The sequence below is a fragment of the Taurulus bubalis genome (genome assembly GCF_910589615.1).
Source record: "Taurulus bubalis genome assembly, chromosome: 10".
Lineage (NCBI taxonomy): Eukaryota > Metazoa > Chordata > Actinopteri > Perciformes > Cottidae > Taurulus > Taurulus bubalis.
Window position 1 is genome coordinate 5,668,678 of NC_136598.1, and position 24,878 is coordinate 5,693,555.

Below are 24,878 nucleotides of genomic sequence, written 5' to 3' on the forward strand. Positions count from 1 at the left end.
CACAAGGAGCAGGGATGAGCACAGCCTAAGAGTGAAGAACCAAGATAACAAAGACATGGATGAAGATGTTCTGGGCACTGTAAATATGTGCAGTATAGTCAGTTAGATACTGTAGCTTGTCATTGGCGAAACAGATAAATAAGAGGTAAAATAAATAAACTGTCAACAGTTCCTGAAATTAATAGCATCCATAAGACATCCACCTGAACATCTAAATACAATTAAATGACACAATGTATACTTCAGATACGACTTGCACTGACAACTGACAAGTTATATGACACACACACACACACACACACACACACACGCACACACACCCTCCTACTCTGCACAACATAGATGTTGTTCGGTTTATTTATACTGGAACAAGAGTACGTACCTGCGGGGCAGTGGCAAAAGATATCCCAACAGAGTTGCATTTTCATCTTTAACATTTAGTTGACACATTAATCCACATTGACTGAAATACACAGCCACACCTCTCACACCATGGCCCTGCTGAACCACGTTGTTTTTTTTTTCAGTAAAGTTTCATTATGAAGACCTCTTGAGAAAGTGTTTTTTAAAAGAATGGTTTATGCATATTGTGAAGGAAAGTCAATATGTGGTGGCTGCAAATATTAGTTGTACTTATACCTCTTGTGGTATCTAGGAATTTTCATAATAGTCATAACTTATTTTTCGAGGTTTGAAGATATTAACTCAACAGCAACATCTCTTTGCAGATAGTCTCTGATTCATTCTTACTCAATTCGTCAATCTTCACATCTTCATCCTCCTAAATTACTGACTAGCAGAGGTCAATTTTCTATTAGATTTAGGGAAACAAAATTATGGAATTACTTTTCCAAAAATTGCCTAAAAGAAAGTATAATTGTGGTTTTGTAAGAGATTTTTATATATTAGTGTTCCTGTTTTTCTTGTTTGAGCTGTTATATCTACATTTATAGTTGTTTCACTCATGGGAATTTGTAGTATTACTATTGCAGGGGTATAATCCAACATCCCTAAACAAACTCAAGCCATGCTTACTTTCACATGCACACACACTCAACATAATTACATAATTTGTTTTCTTTTTTCTTTCTTTCTTCTTCTTTTGTTGTCTGTCTTATGCATATTTCATTCTATGTTTGTAATTTTGTAAAATTATAATATTGTATAGGTGGTGCCTTCAAGCCCAGTTGGCTTTTTGACTCTTCATGCACTGTGATATTCATTTATCTCTGTTATGTTGGTTTATTTATTAATTTTATTTCATTCTTTGACTTAAAAATAAATACATATTATAATTAATTAATTTATAAATAAATAAATTATTATACTCAGATCATGCAAACAATGGTTTGCATGATCTGAGTTTACAAAAAAAAAGAGAAGCAAGGCTGACTTTGCTCAGACTCATCACTAGGACATCCCTCAGCAAAAAGTAATCTCGCCTCAGAGGACTGAGTTGCATCACAATTAATTCTAGAGAGTTAAGTGAGGATGAGACGCAGGTGTGCAATCGCTCACATTCATAATTCATCAACAATTACATCCTATTACACACAGAGAGGAGGCCCAGAGGGGGCTGTGTGCATGTTTGTTGTTTTTCTATGGTATTGTAGATCATAGCTAACACACTGCCATCATTTTTTGAAATGCTGCAATAGATAAGTTATTATACTATTCCATGGAATTCAAACTTTGGAACAGATTTAAAAACTGAGGGGACTGAGCGATTGTTATATAAAACTGTTAATCATAGCTTGCTTTATGAAAAAAGCCCCAAACTGCTGTATTTGGATGTATTGAACACCATAAGTAATATACAAGTGAAATATATGGTTTGGCACGTGAACAAATTCAAATGTCACACATGTGCGCAAATGTGCCAAAATGCAAATTTTGGAGACCTCGCCTGAATTGTCTTTGTACTAAACCCTCTCTAACTTTGTTCTGCTTCACTTTATCAAAGTCAACCTTTGCATATATAATGTTCACATATTGTGGTATGATTTGGGTTAGAGTTAGACCTTACAGCTGCATTATTTCAAAGAAAGGATCATCCAAAAAGTGCTTTTTCTTTCTAGGCGGACCCGGAACCTTACATTTTTCCTGTGTGTCATCTTCATTTATTCTTAACCAGTAAAATATAGACAGATATTTACACATCTGAACAAAATCTCACATGTGTACCTTTTATTATAACACCCAAATTATTCAAATAGCTCTAGTGGTTGCAGAGATACACCCTTTTTAGTTGGGTATGCAATTTTCGAGGAAAGGGCCTAAAAATAGGTGGGTTTTTAAAAGGTTTACAAGATTGCTCAAACCAAAGGCTGTGGCATTCATAGTTGGTAAATTCTGTGACTGGTCCAGTATAATGGAAATCAAAACATAAAAAAAGGTTAAAAGAAGAGGAAGGAAGGTGGCATCATCGAACGTAATGCAGTGTCTGGGGAAATTGGATTTGATATGGGCTTTGAGGAAAATGATAACTTAACATACTACTTGTACCTAACCTCCAATGTGCTGTGTAGTAATGACCTACTTTGCTAAAATAGTACTGTAAATTACCATCCAGAATTCTAGACATAAGTTATTCAACATGGAAGTGGATTCTTCTTCTTTGTGGTCAATAGATTTGACTACTATATGCAGAAATGATGGCTTTATAGAATGCATGACTATTTCATGGCATAATTAAAGTAAAAATGACACGTAGGTTTCATCTCCAAAACTGACACATGAACAAGCCGGTTCATGAGACAGAAGGTAGCCCTTTTCAGGCTCCCTCTGCACTGGCAATGGTAAAGGCCACACTCAACTCTCCCTGATCGGCATTACACACAAATGAATAGAGGCAAACAACTCTCTCACAAACCCATCTGGCTCCCTGATAGGAATAGGTGTGGAATGGGTGTTTGGCATCTGAATAGTGGATGCATTGTACCCACACTAGTCCCATTACACATGCATTAGTGGGAGCTGCACCTCTAACTTAAAAACAATTGGAAAAAATATATAAAACATTCAGCTTTGAGGGAAATTCCTCATGTGTATACTAAAAACTAGAGGTATTTTGGTTTGGGCTTGGGAACAATCAATATTTAGACTGTCGCTAGGGACACTGCATAAGTGGAATTGTAGGATCAAATGTTTTTGGAGTCTGTCAGGATTCAAATTCGTAATATCTGCAGTGCAAATTTTGACATGAATTATACTTTACATAGAAAAGTGGCATTAGATTACAAGAATACACAAGTGACTTGCTGTTTAAGTGCCAAATGCCTGAGCAATAGTGGCACATCAAGACAAATATAGGGCAGGCTACTGAAACAGCAGTAGGACACTGTCTGAGTCCAAGCGACTCCGGTGACTGATATATTAACAAAGAAGATGAAACATGTACAATGTATGTTGTCAGCGGTGGATTTGATGGGAAAAATGACAAGACCACTCAAGGAAACAGTCTGTAGGATTTAGTGGCTATCGATGAGATTCCAAGTAACCGACGAACGTTAATCCCTAGTTATATATTTATGAGCAGAACTTTTACTCATTTTATACACTTTTTCCAAATGTATTTGTTCAATATATTTGTTGCTTACTTAAACATAAAATCAAATTATGTTTTAGGGTAATGTTGCAATTCTCCTGTCCCTCAAAGTACGACCGAATCACTTTTTTTTTTTGTGACTATTTGGTGGGCAATTAATGTATGTAATAAAAAAGTGTTTAATCTTAACAAACATGCTCACTTTGCCTCATTCTAAAAAGGTTTAACAAGAATGTTGTTTATCAAGAACTGTATTTCAACTATAGGACAGTTACTGTATAGAGAGCAAATACTTCAATTAGCAGTAGAGAAAGAGAATGATGTTGCACAGCGAAGGAAAAGGCCTTGTTGAGTGATGGGGAAAGAAGCAGTAGAGCAAAATCGAATGGTATAATACTTCCATCTAGTGGTAGGGATTTAGTACATGCAGCAAAAAAGAAAATGCCAACAATATAATCCCCATATTGATCCTTCTTTAAAGTGATTAAGCTATTAACTGCAGTTGGTATGATTGGTAGCAGATTTAAACAAATTCACACACTAACATAAGTTTTAGTTTAGTTTATGTATTTCTTCTGCTCAATACACAATTTGGCCATATAACAAGTGGTTAGTACAAAATTATCAGATATATAAAATAGAATTAAATAGAATCAAATGTTATATTCTGACAAAAAAAGGTGTATAGGCGGAAGCCTTAGCTTATTGTACCTAACCTCAATTCATAAAACAAACTACCCTTACTTTACCCAAAATAGCAGTGAAACAAAACAGACAAAAATATAATAAAGTAATAATTACCTAAAATATTATAATTAAAATAAATAACAAATAAAACAAAGAATAGTCAGTCCTTTTCCCAAAAATAAAGTATAATAAAGAAACACAAATATAATCAAGAAACTGCATTATAATTTTTTGTCATGTCAGTCATTCCTCAGTTTTGGTCACAACTTTTTACCTTTTAGTAAAAGTTTTAACTTACTGCGAGGGAGGACTGGGTATTTTTCCGAATTCTATACTTGATTGTCAAACTTTTTTACTTCATGGGCTTGTAATGTGAAGATGTCTTGTGCATGTTGTTTGTCGCCCTGTTTTTCAAAAGCCAACAATTTACTGAACCATCTGACCGACTTCCCACTTTGTTTTCTGACTCGTGAAGGTTAGTGGCGGTTGCTTTTTTTTCTCTTGTTAGTACCGCCTATGAGCAATTTAAGAAACAAATGAATGCCCTACATTTACAGAGATTAACCTGAAAGGTACTTATTTTTCATGTATCTTTACACAATATGTCTGTTTTCCCAAGGTTTAAAGAACATTTATTAACAATAACAAAACACTAGTTTTATAGTGTAGTATGTAATAAACTGTAATTTGACAGTATCTGTCTGGAACATGTGCTGCCTCATAGTGACAGTCCACCAACCACTTAAATTAATGAAATCAAAAGTAAACAGAAGAGTACTTGGACACACTCTCCCCATTTACGATTAGGTGTAAGACTTTCTTCTTTGATTAGGCTTTACATGAGTTAAGCTAAGGCTTGCCTTTACTAGCACGTTGTTATGCTGCTATAAGCCTAGAATGCTGGGGAAATTCCTCTGATACACTGAGCTATTCTCTCTTCCTTCATACCTGTGTGTGTTCATGTCCCAATAATGCATGTTGCTCACGTAGCTTCTTCCGCAGAGTCTTCTCTACTATTCTTCTACTATTATTATTATTATTATTATTATTATCATTAGTCATGATTCTATTGTTATTGCTGCTATTTTTGCTGCTATTACCATTATATCCACTGCTGCTGTTATTTTAGGTAGTAATACTTTTCTTGTACTTCTTCTATTACTGCCATTACTGATATTCAGTGGTGTAGTAACAAAATAGAAATACTTCCATACTGTACTTAACCTTCCTCTTGTGTTAGGGTCGGCACCGACCCGTTTTAGGTTTTAAATGCATAAAAGAACAACATAAAAATGTTTTTATTGCATCAAGGCTTTTTGACTTTGTCAGGAACCTCTATTTCAACAAAATAAACATGTTTCACTAAATTATAAAATGCTCTTTGTGTTGTGAGGGTCGGTTTCGACCCAGTTATAATAAGATTTGCATAATTGGTTGTTGTTTTTTTGACCTTGCAAATCTATATTTTGTGTTATGACTGGTTCTGCTTTTCACTTTGTGTTTGTATTAAAGTTATATTGCTGGAAAAAATACTTTTTAACCTTTTCCTTGAAGTAAATATACATGGGTCGAAATTGACCCGTAACACCAAAGATGTTACTATAGTTAATAATATTAAAATTAAAAAATAAATAAAACAAATTTATTTAAGATATGTGTTCTAATACCGCTCAGTAATAGTCATGTAACACAACAACCTTTTATTTATTTATATGATTCTCTTGAGGTTCATTTGACTTTTTTTTTAATTGAAATCGAGGGGTATGCTGACAAAGGCCCAGAGGCCTACACCAAAAATATTAAAACATACAAGAATATTTTCATGGATAAGGAAGCTTAACAAAGTAACCTAAGAGATGAGAAACAAATTGGATGATAGATAATTGTTTTTAGTGTATTTTACAGCTGAATTAAGACATGGTCAGCACCGACCCGTTAACACAAGAGATGGTACTAGAAAGCTAACACAAGAGGAAGGTTAAGTTGTTTTTTTTGTATATCTGTACTTTACTTTACTATTTATATTTATGTTGACTTTTACTTTTACTTCACTACAAGAAAACTGATACTTTAACTCTGATACATTTCCCCTGAATCCTTCCTTACTCGCTACAAAATCAAATCTATCTTTAGAAAAAAGTGAATCATGAGACCAACATCGGGGACTGGTGGAACACAAACACAGAGTTCCCAGTGATGCCCAGGATGGTAGCTAGCGAGCGACTCCATGACTCTACGATGACTGGTTTCCTGATGGAAGCAGAAATGGAAGCACCTGCTACTCCCGCAACAACGACGGTGGTGACGAAGACAACACCCGTGGCCATATTAGTGAGAAATGTTTTCTTATGTTGTAGTGAAAAATTCTTCGTACCGGATGAAGTGCCTCTTATGCTTACCCAAAGCTACTGAAATATTGGCATTCAAAAACTCCCCATCCAACCTCAGGAAACACATTGAGGTCAATTAAGATTAATCCCAAACGCTAATGTTTAGTTATCATAATCATCATAAACCTGTTAAGATATCTAGCAGTGTTTCCCACAGGATTGGAGTATATATTTGGCAGGGGGGGAGACAGGTGTCTGATCTTCTAATTTAGCTAAGCACGGTGTATGTTAAGCTAATGTTCGCGAGCTATTGTAAATCAAATGAGGCAATTAGTGTAGTAGACAGATTGCTAGCGAGTTAGTGAGCTAAGGAAGTGTTGACAGTTGTGACATTTTGTTGATTTGAGTCATCTTAGCTATTGCAGCACTAGTTGGCTAACGTTAGTTAGCTAGCCACCACACCATAGGATTGACAGGAGCGGAGATGCATGCAAGTGTGTGTAGCAAGTGGGGCTCGCTAAAGTTGTTATGCTTACAAAATGTATTTCTCTCACTGTTTCAGAGAAAGCTCCTGGATGATCACAGCCAACCCAACTCCTCGTCCTTGGTCATGGAGCCACAGCACTTAAAATAATAAACTTCATAATTCTCAAAGTTCTGACTCTTTGCTTTTTTATTAACAGCATTTACTTGTACTTTTACTTTCAATACTTAAGTACATTTAATATGAGAAAATTACTTTTGATACTTAAGTACAGTAAATATCAGATACTTTAGGACTTTTACTCAAGTATTCTAATAGGTGACTTTCACTTTCACTAACTTTCACTAATTTTCCAGAAAGGTATCTTACTCAATTCAAGTATGGCTTTTGGGTACTTTATACACCACTGCTGATATTATTGGTGTCACTACATGTATCATTTCACTTCTGTCCATCCTTGGAGAGAGAGATCCCAGAACCCCCTTACATTTCCCCCCAGAGTATTTTGTTTGCTTATCTAATGAAAAGGTCCAGATTGCACAGATTGGAAAGCCCCCTTAGGCATAGTTGTGATTTTTTTAAATATTGGGCTATATACATTTAATTTAACCCTCTTTTATAAAACATAGAATTTCCCCTAATTGGATAATTGCTCTCCCTCATTGAGTTTTAAAGTCTACTAGATTCATACATGTCAAAAGCTACATCAACTATTGTAATGAGAGCTGCAATTATTACAGTTTTACTTATTTTAACTGCATGCCAGAACGTACAACATCGGCCTGTTGTGAAAGTAAATTTTTTTTATATTTATATTATTAACTTTGAATTAATGCATGTATAAGGTATTGAAAATAGTGCAGCATGGTGCAAAGGCTGCATAATCGTTCTTGAATAGATATGAATCTTGTGTAAAAACTGGTGGAGAGTTTAATTAAGTTCAATTTATTCAAAACACAGAAAAAGAGAACAACCAACCGCATTAATGCAAAATAAATCAATAACATTTAGTGAGTAGAATTGAATTTAAAGATGTTTTTCTTTAATAGTTGATGATGGATGTTTAAATTTAATTCTGTCTATGAACAGTGTGAACAATATTTAGTTACCAATGAAAGCCATAATTAAGAGGTTTGCTATTTTCAAATAAACATTAAGAAGCATTAATTAGATGAAAGGAATTGACATAATGCATACACAATGTCATTATACCGGCGCTACTGTATCCACCAAACAAAGAGTTATTTACAGTATGCTCATGTTCAAGACAGAAAAACTACCTTGCCATCAAGTGTTTCTTAGTGTTTTTCTCAGGCCTAAAGAGAATGATGAAACATTTGGGGACAAACATGCAGAGCAGTAAACCATAGCTAGAGGCCAGGATTGCAAAAATCTCCACAGCAACAACATACTTCCCAGGAGAGCTAATGTATGCGGGAACAAAAGCTATCCAAACAGCACAGAATATCAGCATGCTGAAAGTGATCAGTTTGGCCTCGTTGAAGTTGTCAGGGAGTTTTCGAGCAAGAAAGGCCAGGAGGAGGCTGGTGCAGGCCAGCAGACCAATGTAACCCAGAACCAGAGAGAAGCCCACCGCAGAGGCCATGGCACACTCCAAGGTGACCTTTGACCCTTGGAAACCCAGATCACGTTGAGGCACAGGGGGGCTGAGGGATAGCCATGTTGCACAGATGATAATCTGGATGAAAAGTAAAGTGTTATCATTTTTTATATCAAGTGAAGAAATGTTATCACTAAATCAATGAAACAATATTCACACCTGTATAGATGTAAAGAGGCAGACACTTCCTCTCTGTTGACCTGGACCAAACCACTTCATCAAGGCTCCTGCACCAGGCCGAGCTGAGCGGAAAATAGCAAGAACCACTACGGTTTTGACCAGCAGACAGGAAACACAAAGTACAAAGCTGATCCCAAAAGCTGCCTGTTGGAATCGACAAGACCAGACTGACGGACGACCAATGAAGACCAGTGAGCACAGGAAGCACAGCTTCAGGGACAGGAGAAGCAGGAAGCTCAGTTCTGAATTGTTGGCTCGCACCTTGAGGGCAATCAGATTAACAGACAAAGATAAGAAATAAATGTGGAGGAATTTCAAATGCATACAACACATATTACTTATATTACTCAAGGTTCTTACCATAGGTGTTTGACGGTAACAGAGAAACACTATAAACACAGCTGTTGTCACCGCAGCACCAGATACAGCTGCTGTAGTCAGGGTGATGCCCAAGGTTTCATTAAAGGAAAGGAAGTCCAGCTGGCGAGGGATACAGGCAGTTCGCTCAGCATTGGACCAAAACTCATATGGACAACGTTCACAGTGAAGGGAATCTGAGAGAGAAAGTTAAGGAGTTGAGGAAAGTAAAACACAAAGAGGAAAATGGAGGGTATCTCATGGAGTAATTTCCTCACCCGTTTGATTGCTAATCTCCCCTTCAGCACATTGGATACAGTCAAAGCAGCAGAGAGGTTCTCCTTTCCTGTTGGCCTTTCGGAGACCTGGGGGACAGCTCTCACTGCACACTGAAGTTGGCACCTAAACAACAAGTAAAACCATATTCTCAAGACATAATGCTTTGTAAATCACATTTTGGTACCGGCCTCAATCAATATTGTTCTTTTCTAACCACCTGATTGGATCCTGTACTCCACTGAATGGCTGATTCATTGAGGTGGAGGTCAAACCCGTCCACACGACCGACCAAAACAAGTTTGAGTGACCCCTCAGGGGTGTTTTGCCAGTTGACAAGGTCGTACTTTGCTGGAATGTCACCCCCTTGGAAATAAAACATTTCCCCTTGTGGTGTGGTGAAATTCAATTTGTTCATGTGCTGCAACAGCTGAAAGTTACAAATGTGAAAGAAACTGTTCGCATTTAACATGATGTAGTCTGTTTACAAAAGATGCATTGATGATATAAATTACCCTTCTGGATCAGATGACTCAGAGACAATAGTCTTTACCTCTATGCGTTTGATGTGTTTTGGAGAAGAGCAGGTGGAGCTGTGGTTTCCAGTTGAGCCTTCTCTATCATGGCAAGATAGAAGGCTGTGAAGGGCATGGGCTGCAGCATAAACAGCAAGGTAGACGTTATATGCCACCCTAAGCTGGGAGATATCAGTGAAGTGATTCTGCACTCCCTCCAGGGACTCTGTCCCACTGCAGAGTGGCTCAGAACCGTTCTGAGAGGTACGCTTTGCAGGAAAGAGGGATGCTGCATGTGATTGTTTAGCTCCAAGACTGCATCCAAACTCCTTTTCCCAGAATTCTCTTAAGAATTCATCATCAGGACGACGCATTGGGTGAAAACTTCTGAGATAATTTTCAAATCTAGGTATTGTTGAACTTCGAATGGCCACACCCAGAACACCACTTGCCACTTTGGAGATGTCGAGATCTTGAAGAAGATTATCACTGGTGCTCCAAGCCTCACTGGCCAGAAACTGTCTCTCAGTCACCTACAGTAAGAAGATACTGAAATAAACTTCGACAAGAAAAATAAATGACATTTTGTTTTTACAAACTACATGTCTTTGTTTAGTGATGAATCCCTTTCTCTATACACATTTCCACGGCAGTTGCTTACATTTATCTTGGCCAGTTCCAGAAACACTTTCTTAATCTCTGTATACCAGCAAAAGACCAGAATCACCCTGGCAGTCGAAGCTTGAATTGTGAGGGCTACACGTCTGGCATCACTCACAATAGTTTCTTTAAGGAGAGTCTCTATAAATTCCAAACACACCCCTTTCCCCTGGGTCTCTTCCTGAAATGCCTGGAGACCAAAACAACAAACCTGTTCATAAATATATTGTTATTTACTGTTTAAGGAAATCCATGAGATACTTTTTGAAGGTGATTTACTGTAAAATAACAAAGACATACACCTGTATTGCCAGACGACCATAATCCTTGTTCACAATCACAGCTCCCATCCATGTCCAGCGGAAGCGAATAGCCAAGTGTGCCATGGCCCGGGCTTGGTAAATATCACTGGGGATTGTTCTGAAGACATTAGGAAAGTTACGCCTGTCACTCAGACAAGGGCAGCTTGCCATGTGGCTGATCTGAAGGAAAGACGCAGAAATATTATTTTGATGCTGCGTTTACAGCAATGACACAATTGTATCTTTACTTCAAATGTTTCTAAATGGCATCAGCATGTAAACAAATAAAGGATTTTTTCCCTAGGTATTGAAACTCACAATTGGCACAGAGAGAGGCCCCAGGACCCTGGACAGAACTATGGTTGTTGTTGACGAGACGGTACCAATGAGCAAAGGAACAGGCTGACCCACTGCGTATAGCATTAAACATATAATCACATGACGTTAACCTTTTTTTACTATAATGATACAAGTTGTTGTTACCATGGATTTGGTAAATGTTCACTGCATATTCAATTATATCAAATCCTACTTGCTGTCTCTCCAGGTTGTCCATAAACTGCAGAATGAGGCATAGAGGGTGTTAAATTGCAGCTGTGTGTGTCTCCTCCGACCAGTGACAGTGCAACTTGCTGAGTCCAGTAGGAACTGCCGCAGTTATCAAGTATACGGTAGCCCAGCTTCACTCCTGGTAGCAGGGTGCGGTTTCGATTGATTTCCTCCACCGCAAACATCATAGTATAAGCATTTTTTAATGACTCTAGATCTAAACTGAGACCACAGGAGATTAAATTAATGCAATACACTACAATATCAGTGCAAGATATATTCACCATGGATATACAAATATGTAATTATATAAAAATGTCCTTTAGACCAAAATAAACATATTGCAAGTGTTGCAAGTGTTGAAAATAGTATACTATAGTTCTAAATTAAACAAAAATGTGCTTATCTCAGATATATGCAACTTTAACATTGTTGTTATTAATGAACCAATTCTAAAACACAATGCATATTATAAATATTGTATAACATTATAGCTCAACATTTTGTAGAATATCTTCATCTGCAACAGAAACATACGAGCACCATAATAACATATAACATATTACCCTGTGCAAGGTTCATAGTGAGGCAGCTTGGTGAATTCCTGCTCGACAGCTGAACTTGTGAAATAAAGATTAAAAAGTCCACCGATAATCACATCTCCATCCTGCGAGAGGCTCTTGTTTATCTGCACTCCCCACCGGGAGCACACTATCGCCTGAACCACCTCCAGCCCTGTCTGTCTGTCCATTACACTGAGAAGCAGCAGAGCTGAGGGGGACCACGGTATGAAGAGCCAGGGGAACCAAGACATGGATGCAGCTGTTCGGAACATTTAGCACATATAGGTTATCTGAATCTGTCAGAATATGCATTAATACGTTCAGTCTGTGTAAAACACCAGTCACATCCAACCTAAGTCATCAAACCTGACAACAGAATGAATTTAATTCAGAAAAAGCGGTACCTCATAGACAACATTCAACAGCTCATGTTACCAAAGACAAATCCCATAAAATGTCACATCTGAATCTAACATCATAGCCGCATGTCAAAAAGAGAACAAAATAAACAGAAACATGTCTCACTTGGTTAAGCTCCTATCACGAGGTCAATAGATAACTCTGAATATGACCTGAACATAACCACCCCTACTCTGCTCAAGTTAAGTGTTGATGTGAATATATATAATATGTGTAAAGCCTTTTGCAAGGAAGTAAAACTGATGACACATAAGCCAAAATGACTCCTCTCTAGAGTGATGGTGGAAAAACAATTGAATGCTCGCAAGTGATTAGCTCTGTGTGTGTGTGTGTGCTCTATAGTATGGTTCCTACAGATAAACTATTGTATGAATTCATTCAAAAGACTCCAGGTAATGAGACTGAGCCTCAGGATAAACAAGTATGTGTTTGAAGGATGCTTTTATCTAAATGAGCTGAAAAGTGGAGATAAAACATGAAAGAAAACATCCAATTTAATGGGTAAATTTCTCTTAGATTTCCAAGGAATATTGTACTGTGATTCATCTCTACAACTTAACAAAGTGCGGCAGTCTGGTATGGGGAATTGTATGCCCAGAGCAACAGGTGTGCGGGTAGTCAGCTCTATTATACAGTAATTTCATGAGCAATTACATCCCAGTATGGTTAAGGTGGCATATGGGGAAAGATGAGGCTGTTTGTGACCGACAATGACTTGATTTTGAGCTTGAGCTTCATTATTGATAAATTATCTGTTGAATGTTCTGTGAAGCATTTTGAGCGAAACAGAAAATAAACATAGAATTTGTTGAAATCAAATATTTCAATATTTTATTGCATTGGTAGGAAAATGCTCAGAGTTCGCCGATGAGCAACAATACAAAGAAAATAGGATGGCGTAACACTGTAACAATAAAAAACAAACTGCTGCTTTGCCCCCCCCCCCCCCCCCCTTAGCCTGGCTCTGTGTAGTTGTCACTCTGTTTTTTTTTCATTCCATGAAGTTATACAAAATAAAACAACCATAACCAACAAGAGATTATTTTTATAGTCTGTATCAAAGCAATTATAAAAATAAGACCTTTAAACTCCAAATCTTTCAAATTTTCAATCATATTTTTAAATTCTACAAATCATAGAGAGCAACAAGTCCAAGCAAGGAAGTTATTGTACTGTATTGCACCTAATACAAACAAGCCTTCGTCCTGTTGTATCCAATGCAGCTATTTGTTCTGTGCAAATGTTGTTAGGCGATGCAACATCTATTGTATGAGTTGGTGCATAGTCATGCTTGACATGTTCACAGGTAACATGCACAAACGAAAATGTTCAGTTAGAATTGTTCTCAACTAAAACCCATCTCAGATTTAAAACAATGACAGAAATATTACACACATCACACATGAAGAAATACCACTGAAAAGAGAAGGAACACTTACATTTCATCCTTGAACCCCATCTATTAAAAGAGCTGTTTGATTATACTACACATTCAAATGATACAAAGAAAGACAATACCTCTCTGCTTAAAACCCAATTCTTTTTTTTTGCTTCATCGTCAAAGTTCGCAGTTTGGATAGTACATCACAGGGACAAAGATAACAAGTATCTGTACAATCAGTCTAGGAAGCCATTTGGAGGGAATCAAAGTTCCCAAGTACATTTACACATGAAGCAGAATACAGACAATACACTGCCAGACTAAAAAGACCGTTCACTTGAATAGAGGACATTTCATACAAGAATTGCATGCTGTCAGATCCAGCTATGGATTACATGTGATGTTTCACATACATTGTACAAACTATCTTTCTCTAGAAATAGCCCAGAATAAGATTAATTTCACTGTCATGATGGAAACCTTCTGGTCTTTGAACATAGGAAAAAACAATGGCTAGTATATATATTTCCTTGATCTTCTGGCTTTTTGTGTAATTGAACATCATCAAGAATCACAGCTTGATCATTAATCTCATTTTAGGTTATGGTCAGAGTTACAGTCTGAGCAGAAAGTAGACCTCAGGCTCTGACACATAGTGGTTGGAGTCAGCAGGTGGAAGAGAGTCATCTGTGTAGAAGTGATCTCCAAAATGATCCCCATTTCCATAACGCAATGATGTACAAGCCCCTTCAGGAAGTCCCCTGTCTTCCAGCTGACCAAGGTAGCCTGCTATGTAAGAACCAGTTGAGTGTCTGTTTGCTGGTGGATTTTGTGAGGCTGGTTTATTCCTCAATACAACCCCACCAATGCCATCACCTGCCCGAGGCTTTAGAGCCTCTTGTAGTTTTTCACGAGCGCGGCTGTTAATGTGACGCACTCGGCTTTGGCTCCGAGAAGATAGGCGACGGGTAAGGAGTTGAGGGGAATCATCCACATCCCTGGGATCAACAGAAGCTACACTTGTTAACTGTGGCTCTGGCAGTGGGGGTTTTGCTTCCTGACACAACTGAGGAGGCTGGGGTCTGTCACTGTCGTCCCCCTCTAGACTGACTAGCTTACGTAGCTGTGCTGTAAGTGGATCACAAGACTGTGATTGGAAAGTTACTTCCCCCATGGTGCCCATACTTTTTTGCTTCCTCATATGGGGAGTGATGAAACTGCGACTTATAATGTGGTATTTGCTCTGGAAGTTGCATGAAATATCTTCCGAGGTCAGGTCTCCCAGGGACTTGGATTTACATGGACTGGGGGCTGTGGGGTCAATGGTACCAAACTGGGGTCGTGTTGATATAGGGCCTATGTTTGAGTGGAGAGGATCTCTGGATTCAGGGTGTGTCTGGTGTCTTGTGGTGGTGAGGGAAACGTTTTGGTTCCAGGAATGAGTCGGGGTGTATGATTGTGTTTGACTTTGACTGTGTGGCTGGGTGTTTCGAGGAGCTGAAGACTCTGATGAAGGCGTAATGCAGTCATAGTCCAGCTGGCTGTATACTGCATCACAGTCTGAAGAAGGGGAATATAGGCCTCTCTCTCTCCCAATGTTTGCAGACACAGCAGATTGGCCAAGGTTTTTTTTTTCAGAAGAGGAGATACAATTATAGAAGGACCTTACTTGCTCCATCTCCATCTGTTTATACCCTAGCCTATCTTGATCGGACCTGTTTATGGTCTGGCTGCCACTATAGCTCCTTTGTTGTGCATAGGAATTCCTGAAGTCGTTGCTTTTATTCAAGGCTTTAGAATTGCCCTGCTGAACAGAGTAGCTGTTCAGACGCAGTGGACTAGGATTAGAAGATCGAGAGTTGAGGGGTCTGTGAAAGGAAGAAGTCTGGGAGTTGTTCTGGTGTTCCAGCTGATAGGAAGGTTGATTCATTGGAGTGGGATGCTGTGAAAATACATGTGACGGGTACTGCTGTTGAGGATCACGGTATGACAAAGGCTGTTTTTGTTGGGAGTGGTTGGGAGTGGACTCGTGATTTTGGTAAATAGCATGCCGCTTGGTTGGACTTATGGGTCCCTCCCATTGGTTGCCATGTTTCGGCAGGGTCATCATCTCCAATGGATCCTCATCGACATTTATCTCCACTTCTGTAAAAGCATTTCCAGCTGAGTCATGGAGAAACTGGAAACAAGCATTGTTCACAGAGGAGCCTGCGTACCTTTTAGAAGTACTTTGCTCGATTCCTGGAACTGATGCTAGTGTTGGTGGATCATACACTTCCTCGTACACACTCTCTTCTGCCTCCTCACTTTCTTCAGTCCCGCCCCTCTTTTTGTTCACATCATCCCAGCCCAGATTGTGCCCTTTCCCTAAACCCTGGACCACCTTGGCTGGAGAGGACCACAAGCTATTTAAAGGTGTGCTCTCCCTAGTGTCTGTCTGAACATGGACCGTCTGCTTTCTCAGGTTGTACACTGATACAGGCGACAGTACCTCCTCATCAAGAATGGTGTAGACCTCCTCAAGCTCAGTGGTTTCTGGGCTGGAGAGAAGAGCTGGAGCAGGTGTTCCTGCCTGGGAAATCTTGCATGGTGATTGGATTTCAAGGTTTGATTTTTCAGCTACTTTTTGGGGACTTAAGTGGTTCTTTTTAGTCGATGCTGTGATGGTATTCAGAGGTGACCTTAAATCGTGCAGTGTGATAGGGGTGGTAGGCAGGTAGCTTGAATGATGGAAAGGGGTGTGAAGATGAGATAATGTGTGTGATTTGCTTTGGTCAACAGAGCTTTCAAACTGACCAATCAGAGCAGAAATAGAGCCACAAGTGTCTTGCTCATTGCCTAAAGACACAGCATCAATGAGTCTGGAGATAGCGCTGTCATGCAAAGAGCTTGGACTCTTCAGATCACAGTCTCGATTGATAGGGGAAAGAGGGGGCAAAGATGAGAGGGCAGAGGATGAGGATGAGGAGATTGATGTTTCTGGTTTATCTGATCTCATCTGGCTGTTCCTTGAAGGCGAAACAAAACACCTTTTCTCTGCTCCTGTGGTGATGATCTTTGATTTGACTCTGTTGTCTTCTGACTGGTAATTGGCATACTCCTCTTCCTTTCTTACTTTGCCTCCACCAATAACCAGATAAGAAGCCTCCTCTGATCGGCCAAAGTCTTCATTTCTATTCATGTATGTCTTAGAAGGTGAAGGGATGTTTGGTTCAATAGAAATTGAGGATTTGATGAAAGGGTCCAAAGAAGAAGACCTGGGTCTGTTGAATGGGCAAGCTCCTGTGGACACAAATAATTGAACAAATAGATTAATACAGATAGGCTTATATATATACCATTTGATGTAGAACACTAAGCCAACCAACAATTAAATGACAACAATTAACAGTCCAGCCAATACAACGCAATAGCAATACACAGACAAATGGATCACCAAGTACAACTGTGAAGGGGAAGCTGGGAAATGAGGCTGAGGAGGTAAAAAAGAAAGGAAACGAATCCATGTTTGAGGACATCAGATTAGGAAAGAGATGGTCAAATGGGATCAAATGACACAGCAATATATTTCTCAGACCACTTTCGGGAAAAAATACACTGGGTGGACGCAATACTGGTATGTTTTTGGACGATGCAACCTTCAGACAATACATATTTTAGATTACCTGCTGGAATATCCTAGTCAGTTCTCTACTATAAAAAAGCACAACAAATGAAGATAGGACAGAAAAGGCATGTTAAGATATCATGGAGAGAAAGCTGTAGTATGTCAGTTCACATGGATATTGTACATGAATTTTAGATAGTTGTAGCAGAATAAGTAAAGCAAAGGAGTGAAATTTGAAAAAAATAACACTTTTCAATGTGCAAAACCAGTCAATGCAAAAATGCTGCTTTAAGACACTCCAAGCATTTTATCACAAAGAAAGTAGCACTTAAAGAAATTACTTGAGTAAAACAGCACAACTGATTTCATAGCCAATAGTGACTGTTATTTATCAGATCATTAATCATCAGATTGATGTGGCTTGGTTAGTGTTAGTATCATGAATTGTACAAATCCCTTATGCTTATTAAATAGAGGTAATTTGAGTGTATTTGCATAATTCCAAAAGTACTTAATTCTTTCACTGTGATGATGAAAAATACCCACCGATGACCGTGTCTGAGCCCGTATCATTTCGTTCCTTGTCTGGGGAGCAGAGGGATAGCTGCCCTTGCAGAAGCCTGTCTAAGGGCATGGAGATAGGTCTGTGGATGAGGGGGCCTCGTGGCTCGTAACTTTTCTCCACACATACTTCCTTCCCTGACATGCCCTCTCCTCTTGCTCTTGCTCTTGCACCTGTGCCGTTCTTTTGGTCTGATATCGAAGCCACTGACTCTGACGGCGCCATCTTGGTCTTCTTCCGACCCTTTGCTGGGGCGCTGGCTGTGCGCCGCAGGAGGTGATCACTGATTGAGCGTTTCCGGGGGCCACCGGAGTTCGTATCCACAGAGGATTTGGAAGAGCGGTTAAACAAACCCCGGATACCTCGCAGCTGATGACCCTGAGGGCAGTAGGAACAGAACAGGAAAGAAATAAGAAGTGGAAAATAAAGATAGCAAGAAAGAAGCGAGACGTGCCACTCAGAAACACATTATCAACCAAGGTGCACTTCAGACAAAGAAACTTTTTCACACATTACAGTTTGAAATTAAAGTGTCAACTTCCATGAAAACAATACAAATACATACCAAGTACTGAACTTAACTCACAGCTAATAACAATTGCATGCTATTAAATGCATTGCCTATAGATGGCACACTTACTCCTTAAGTCGCCACAACGAACACTATGCAAGAACCCATTGAGGATTATGAATGCAGGCTTCCATTGCAAATTATTCCGTCTTTGTTGAAAATGAGACAACCTCAGTTGATTTTTGTTGTTGTTCGTATTTTCATAATGATGAGTTTATTAGCAAACTTTATTCCTCAGTGGTTCAATATAACACACAAACAAGTCATTAGAAAAACTGAGACACACAAGCTGCACTTTTGCATCATGCATTGCTGTTTCATGCAGCACCACACAGAGCCTTAGGGCATCAGGATACCTTGTTAGATCCTAGAAAGTGCATTATGGTAAAGCTGGGGTTCAGGACTAGAGGACTCCACTAGAAAGATAAAGGATGGGGCTTAAGTGGATTCATGTGTTGAGGGAAACACATTTCTTTCTGTTTGACAAAAGTGGGTCACAGGGGCAATGCTACAATAAAGACCAGGATCCAGCACTACCTTTCCATAGACATCGTGCACTGACACATGCACAAAGATGGACGCCTCAGTCAGCCCCTCCAAGTAAACATGTCGGTAACCTGTTGTTTGAGATGAAAAGAGAAAGCATGTGAGTGAGATAGAGTGAGCAATAGAGTGAGTCAAAGAAAGATGTGGGTTGTCATCAGACTGGTGATTGCGTGGTAGTTGCCTGCGGAGAGGGCATTGAGAGTTCAGGGACTACTCTGATGGATGTAAACAACACAAATAACCTACCAAGCCGAAGGTCTTTTACTATACAAATCATGGCTCACTAGATAACTTGTCCCACAACCATAGCACTTTCAAAACCTTAAAGGGAAATCATGTGTTTAATTGTGAGTCTGTCGGTCTGTTTGTGTTAATTAAATAGCAAGACTATAATGATTGTTACTTGCAGTGACAAATTGTACTCCCTCTTAAGTTCATATCATTCACACACAAAAAGTTAATTTTTTCTCAAGTAAAGCTGAAAACACTGAGGAATGCCTCACATACCAGGCATCAGGCTGCTGAAGGCAACAGTCCGTTGACCAATAAAGTCCCTTCCAATTGGGTCATGGTCCCAGACAAGAAAACGGACCAAAACCACCTCAGCCATGTGAAGTGTAAAGGACAGAGTCTCCTCCCATACTGGATTAAAACCTGAGAAAAACACACATGTAGCTTTGTTTCATTATAATTACGATGTATTTCATCAGTTCTCATAGAGTATACGAGACAAAAACAACTAAAAAAGATGGAGATCGTGCTAGTGATTTGTAAAATGATGTATTTCATGGATCAATGTCCTGCACACTAATCGTATAATATTGTTGTGGCTTCACCTCTGCCCTGCCGGGTTCCTTCATCTGTGGGGACATGTGACATGTTAAGGGTGAGAACAGCAGACCACTTCATTCTGCTTCCTATATGCCTTTAATTAAATAATCAGATTTTTGACCCCACCATTGCACTGCAGCAATTCAAATGCAGGATTTATAGCTATGACATCGCATCATCTCTGCTTGTTTTCTTAGGAGTGATGGCATTCATTTTTAGAAGTTTGCAGAGACCATATTTAGAATAGGCTATGTTCTATAGTGTGTAAAGTGTAGTTTACTGTTAAAATATTATATGTCAGTTTTCACAGTTAAAAAGTGTGGCTGACCCGATTATCCAATACTTAGAGAGGTCATTGGTAAATGAACGGGGTCATTTTCATCTAGATTGTAAACTGTCAACAGGACTTTAGGTTATGATCTAAGCTTTATAGGTAAAAGGTCTGCAATATAGTTTGTTGCCATTCCTTAAACGTGATCAATAAAATGTTTTATCACAGGCCCTCTTCACAGGAGACATTTTGACTTGTCAATAGTAGCAAAAGCTCAAGTGTCACTAATGGCATTAACAGTGGCTCAGCTTTCTTCAGAGGCAGCAAATTGAAATTCTGTTGGTTCATCACCACAAGCAACCCCTTTCACATTGTAACACTGTTTCCACATTGCTATTTGATACATTGTTATTATAATATAGATGATAGCTGATTTAAGACCATTTCAAGATGAAATGGTGAAATATTCTTCAGTGGTTCAATGCCAGGTGTTGTGATGTTGTTCAAGTCTGTGTGTGTCTAACCGTTGTCATCAACAACTCGTGTCTGTTCCTTGCAGCAATCAACTGGCAGGCCGATGATCTCTACTTCGACGAATGGATCAATAATCTGATGAGGATAAAAGAGGTTAAAAAGCATGAATTATATATTATATACCTGTATATATACATATATATATATATATATATATATATATATATATATATATATTTGCAGCTGAAAGCAAGTTGTACATCTCTGAGTAGTCGTTTACTGATTGCAAGCATATGTGTGTGTGTGTGTGTGTGTGTGTGTGTGTGTGTGTGTGTGTGTGTGTGTGAAATACTGATGGCGAATGTGTGTTTTGGTATACTTATACCTCTCCACGGTCCCCCAGCATGGAGTCTGGTGGTTTGGGTAACTGCTGTCCACTAATGATCTTGAGGATGAGTTGTTTCTTGGGATAAGCTGGAAGCGGGTCATCACTGAATGGGTTGAAGGAGCCTTGAAGGAATAAAAGACACCAGAGGAATAACTTTGATTCATGTCATCACTCCTAAAGTCCAATCTTCTCACATTGTTCCTGTTATATACAATATTAATTGACAAAAAAGGTGAAAATATCATATATATATATATATATATATATATATATATATATATATATATATATATATATATATATATATATATATATATACACACACACAATGATTACGATGAATAAACAATGATTTGCATGCATGTAGGGGTGCTCGTTTGTGTGCATGTGGCCTGTAGGTTGCCTTACCTTTACACATGGGAGGGGCCTTGAGGACGTAACCAATACCTCCGTTCACCATGAACTTGGCTCTGTTGAGCTGCATCATCCTGCCCTCTGTCTGGTAGTTCAGAGCAACTGAAAGAGAAACACTTATTTAGATACAAAATGTCTACTATCTTCAATTGTTATCCAGATATTGTTGCAGTATACATAAACTGTGAAAATCAGAGAGGATGTTTAAAAGTCTGGAACAAAAATTATATGAGGACACTGATTTGTCTTTAATTTATTCATTAAGACTGTGTGTGAATACAACCTTGAAATCCTAATTAGAAAACACAGATGAGGAAGGAAACCAGCAAAAGTTGCTCAGTTGCTTCAATGATAATATTCTGTGTTTGATTTTCATTTATCAGTTTGACTTCCTTTCTCCTTTGTAACGGTTTCTATTTTTGTACACCGGAAATTTCATAGAAATTAAGAGACTCTGAATTTAATAGATTTTTTGTTTTTAATTGGCAGGGACAGGCAGGGATTCATTGGATCTTGGATTTCCTGACGCTGCTCATTTCAGCAAAGATTAAAAATAATAATCAGTTCAGATTTTTTTCATTATCTTTTTATTTATTTATGTATTTCTCCCAAATCCTCAACAGTTCCTTTTCCAACTATAGCTCTAGAAATATACTTGCACATACTGAATTATACACAACATGCAAATACATACAGCACACACACATATTTTGCACAAGAGTTAGTGTTCACATGCATACCAATTATCCTCTGCACGTATTACCACTGGCAAACTACACATGTGGTATGTGTAAATAAATTATGTGGTGTGCAGGCTACCGATGGAATGTGTGTGTGTGTGTGTTGTGTGTGTGTGTGTTATGCAGTGTTAGTCAGTGTGTCATGACAGGTATGTGGCTGAAGGGAAGAAATCCGGCGTTGTCATTAACAGTGAACCTTCATACAGGTCAGAAGCTTAGAGCAACAGACAGCTGACTTACCCAACTGACAACCCACGTTCCAGTAGAACTGGGGGTTGAAATTGGACGAGTCGATACGATAGGCTGAGGGATAAATCCGTGACAGCTGCCTCTGGTTAAAAGCCAGGAATTGTTCGGCTCTGTGATTGACCAAAGACTGGGCTCTGGTCTCGCTGAATGAAAGAACGTCACCTGGAGTACCTGAAGAGAAACATGGGTTAGACATGCGAAAATGTCTTTGAGGTAAAGACTGCAATGTGACTACTTGTTTGTGTGCGTATGAAGGTGCCAGAGCTGTGTTTGGTGTTTCACCTTCATTCAGGCACTCCTGGGAGGCAACAGAGTTGGTGAACACCACCAGATTTGACAGATCTCTACTCAGTTTCATCGTCTTCCTCTTCCTTCCACACCTAAAATGATTGCCAGACGACAGAAGAGGACAAAGGAGCATACGTGAGAAAAAGGGAAAACAAGAAGACGTGCACAGCGTCATATCTGCTTAAAGATGTTACAGTTGCAAAGCAAGCAAGAGGATTCTACATTATTGAAGGAAAGAGCTTCAAAAGCAAAAAGCTTCACGTGCACGACGTGCAGCAGGAATCCACACATATGCAACGACACACACACACACACACACACACACACATGCTTGCAATCAGTAAATCAGTCACATAGACACATAATCTGCACTGTGACATGCATGTATTAATATGCAACCATAACAAAGATTGATTTGGGTCTCTTCCATGTGTGAATATCCAATTTGTGGAAGTATGAGCAGGAAGTTGTGATTAAACAGCAAGGCTTGCAGAGCATTTGCCTAGCATTCCTGCTAAATATATCAAATATGATACATAAAAGGAGGAGGAACCAACCAGTCTCCCCTTTCTTTGCTGTCTGTTGTAGCACTTGACTTGAAATCCATCATTCCCTCAAACATAAATGAATGTTAAAGTAGCTTTAGCGGTTTGCATGGCACTACTGATGCCCTGGACTGTTCAATGCTCCCAGCAGTCAGCAACTATCAAACCTCCCAGTTGTCAGAGATTGTCATTGTTGTGGTGAAGCCGGTCAAAGGTTACCTGTTGAACTGTCCTCCGGCCTCCCTCCCAGACCTCTCCTGAATGTCCTCCTCTTTGTCCACGCTTTGGCATGACAGCCTGGATTTGGAGTGCCTCTGGACAATGGACACACACACACACACACACACACACACACACACACACGGTTGATAATGTGTCTTTGGCAAATTGTATGTGTTTCTGTGTGATTAGAGAGTGTTTTTTATTGTAGTTTGAATGTGTGCTTGTGAATGTTGGTGGTTGTTTTAGATCAAACGTATGTAATTATATTTGTGTGTATTTGTTAAAGTGTGCATTTTGAATATTTCTATTAGGGCTAAAGTGAAGTTGAGGAGCGGATGAGGGTCACTGTAATTACAGGTTTTAGGCCGGTTGCCAACAGATTACATGCACCCATGTAGCACGCATATATACACACACACGTGGGAGGATGCATAATATGCAAAGAGGGAGGCTTAAAAGAATGAAGAGGAGATGTGAGTGGGTAAACTGCACAGGGAGTAGAGGAAGGTGAAATGTAGCAAATGAATGAAGAAAAAAAGAACGAGTGGGAAATAATCAGGCTGAGAAATGAGGGAATGTAAAGGAAACGTCTTTAACAAAAACACCCAGCTATATCCAAACCTAAATCATACTGTAAAATGAATAATGAAAGGGCTCGATGCAAAATGCATCTCAAGAAAAACCCTGAAGGAACAGAAAACATCTTGATCAATTTTACTATGAGAGAAGAACACATACCTTAGCGAGGAACTAAATCATATAGGCTACATGCTTTAGATCTATTTATTTATATACACGTCTAACGCACACCCTCAATGCAGTGATCTGCAGTGTGGAATTGTAAAATACGAAGCAATCTTAACTTTGATCTAAGGTCATGCTTATCATGTATGACTTTACGGAAGATTACAGGAGAACAATTAAGCTAATTTTCTGCTTCTCTTAAGTGAAGATCAGTTAAAGATGCTTATTACACTGTTTGAACGATACACTCAGTGGACAGTTTAATGGGAACGCATAGCAAAAAAACTAGAATAACCACCTTGTGGTTGTATGCCTCCGACAACCAGTCAAGTTGCAGTTCACATCTATCTCTGTCTAAAATATCAGAAGCAGTGAAGTGTGAAGTATTTTATTACCAACTAACCCGAATTTGCCATTTGTAACCTCACAAAAAGCTCAAGAATCAAGCACAAAAAGAGAAACCTCTCTTTCTCCTCACCTTCTGTTTTAGCGTCGTGATGAAGGATCTGCTTTGGGATTTCTTCAGAACCCCTTTGGAGCTCTAGAGACAAGAA

General features: G+C 38.9%; 2 protein-coding genes across 2 annotated transcripts in view; both read right to left on the reverse strand.

Moving 5' to 3' along the window:
* Positions 1-8,324: 8,324 nt before the first annotated feature.
* Positions 8,325-12,271, reverse strand: LOC306743054 (extracellular calcium-sensing receptor-like; the record flags this gene model as incomplete). Its single annotated transcript, XM_079225533.1, has 11 exons — positions 12,075-12,271; positions 11,492-11,730; positions 11,278-11,369; positions 10,960-11,139; positions 10,725-10,847; positions 10,036-10,530; positions 9,703-9,912; positions 9,485-9,608; positions 9,210-9,403; positions 8,829-9,110; positions 8,325-8,747 (listed from the first exon to the last, which is right to left on the reverse strand). The coding sequence occupies exons 1-11, from the start codon at positions 12,257-12,259 to the stop codon at positions 8,325-8,327; spliced, it is 2,547 nt and encodes an 848-aa protein (XP_079081659.1). The 5' UTR covers positions 12,260-12,271.
* Positions 12,272-14,485: 2,214 nt separating this feature from the next.
* The window catches only part of plch1 (phospholipase C, eta 1), a gene marked incomplete at both ends in the record, with an annotated part of 44,536 nt that continues 34,143 nt past the window's right edge, over positions 14,486-24,878 (reverse strand). Inside the window, 12 exons of the mRNA XM_079225252.1 lie at positions 14,486-17,154; positions 18,026-18,419; positions 18,969-19,028; positions 19,150-19,229; positions 19,666-19,812; positions 20,785-20,869; positions 21,120-21,244; positions 21,531-21,638; positions 22,517-22,696; positions 22,808-22,905; positions 23,578-23,672; positions 24,803-24,865. Coding sequence (XP_079081378.1) covers positions 14,486-17,154; positions 18,026-18,419; positions 18,969-19,028; positions 19,150-19,229; positions 19,666-19,812; positions 20,785-20,869; positions 21,120-21,244; positions 21,531-21,638; positions 22,517-22,696; positions 22,808-22,905; positions 23,578-23,672; positions 24,803-24,865 — 4,104 coding nt within the window. The remainder of the gene's footprint in view (positions 17,155-18,025; positions 18,420-18,968; positions 19,029-19,149; positions 19,230-19,665; positions 19,813-20,784; positions 20,870-21,119; positions 21,245-21,530; positions 21,639-22,516; positions 22,697-22,807; positions 22,906-23,577; positions 23,673-24,802; positions 24,866-24,878) is intronic.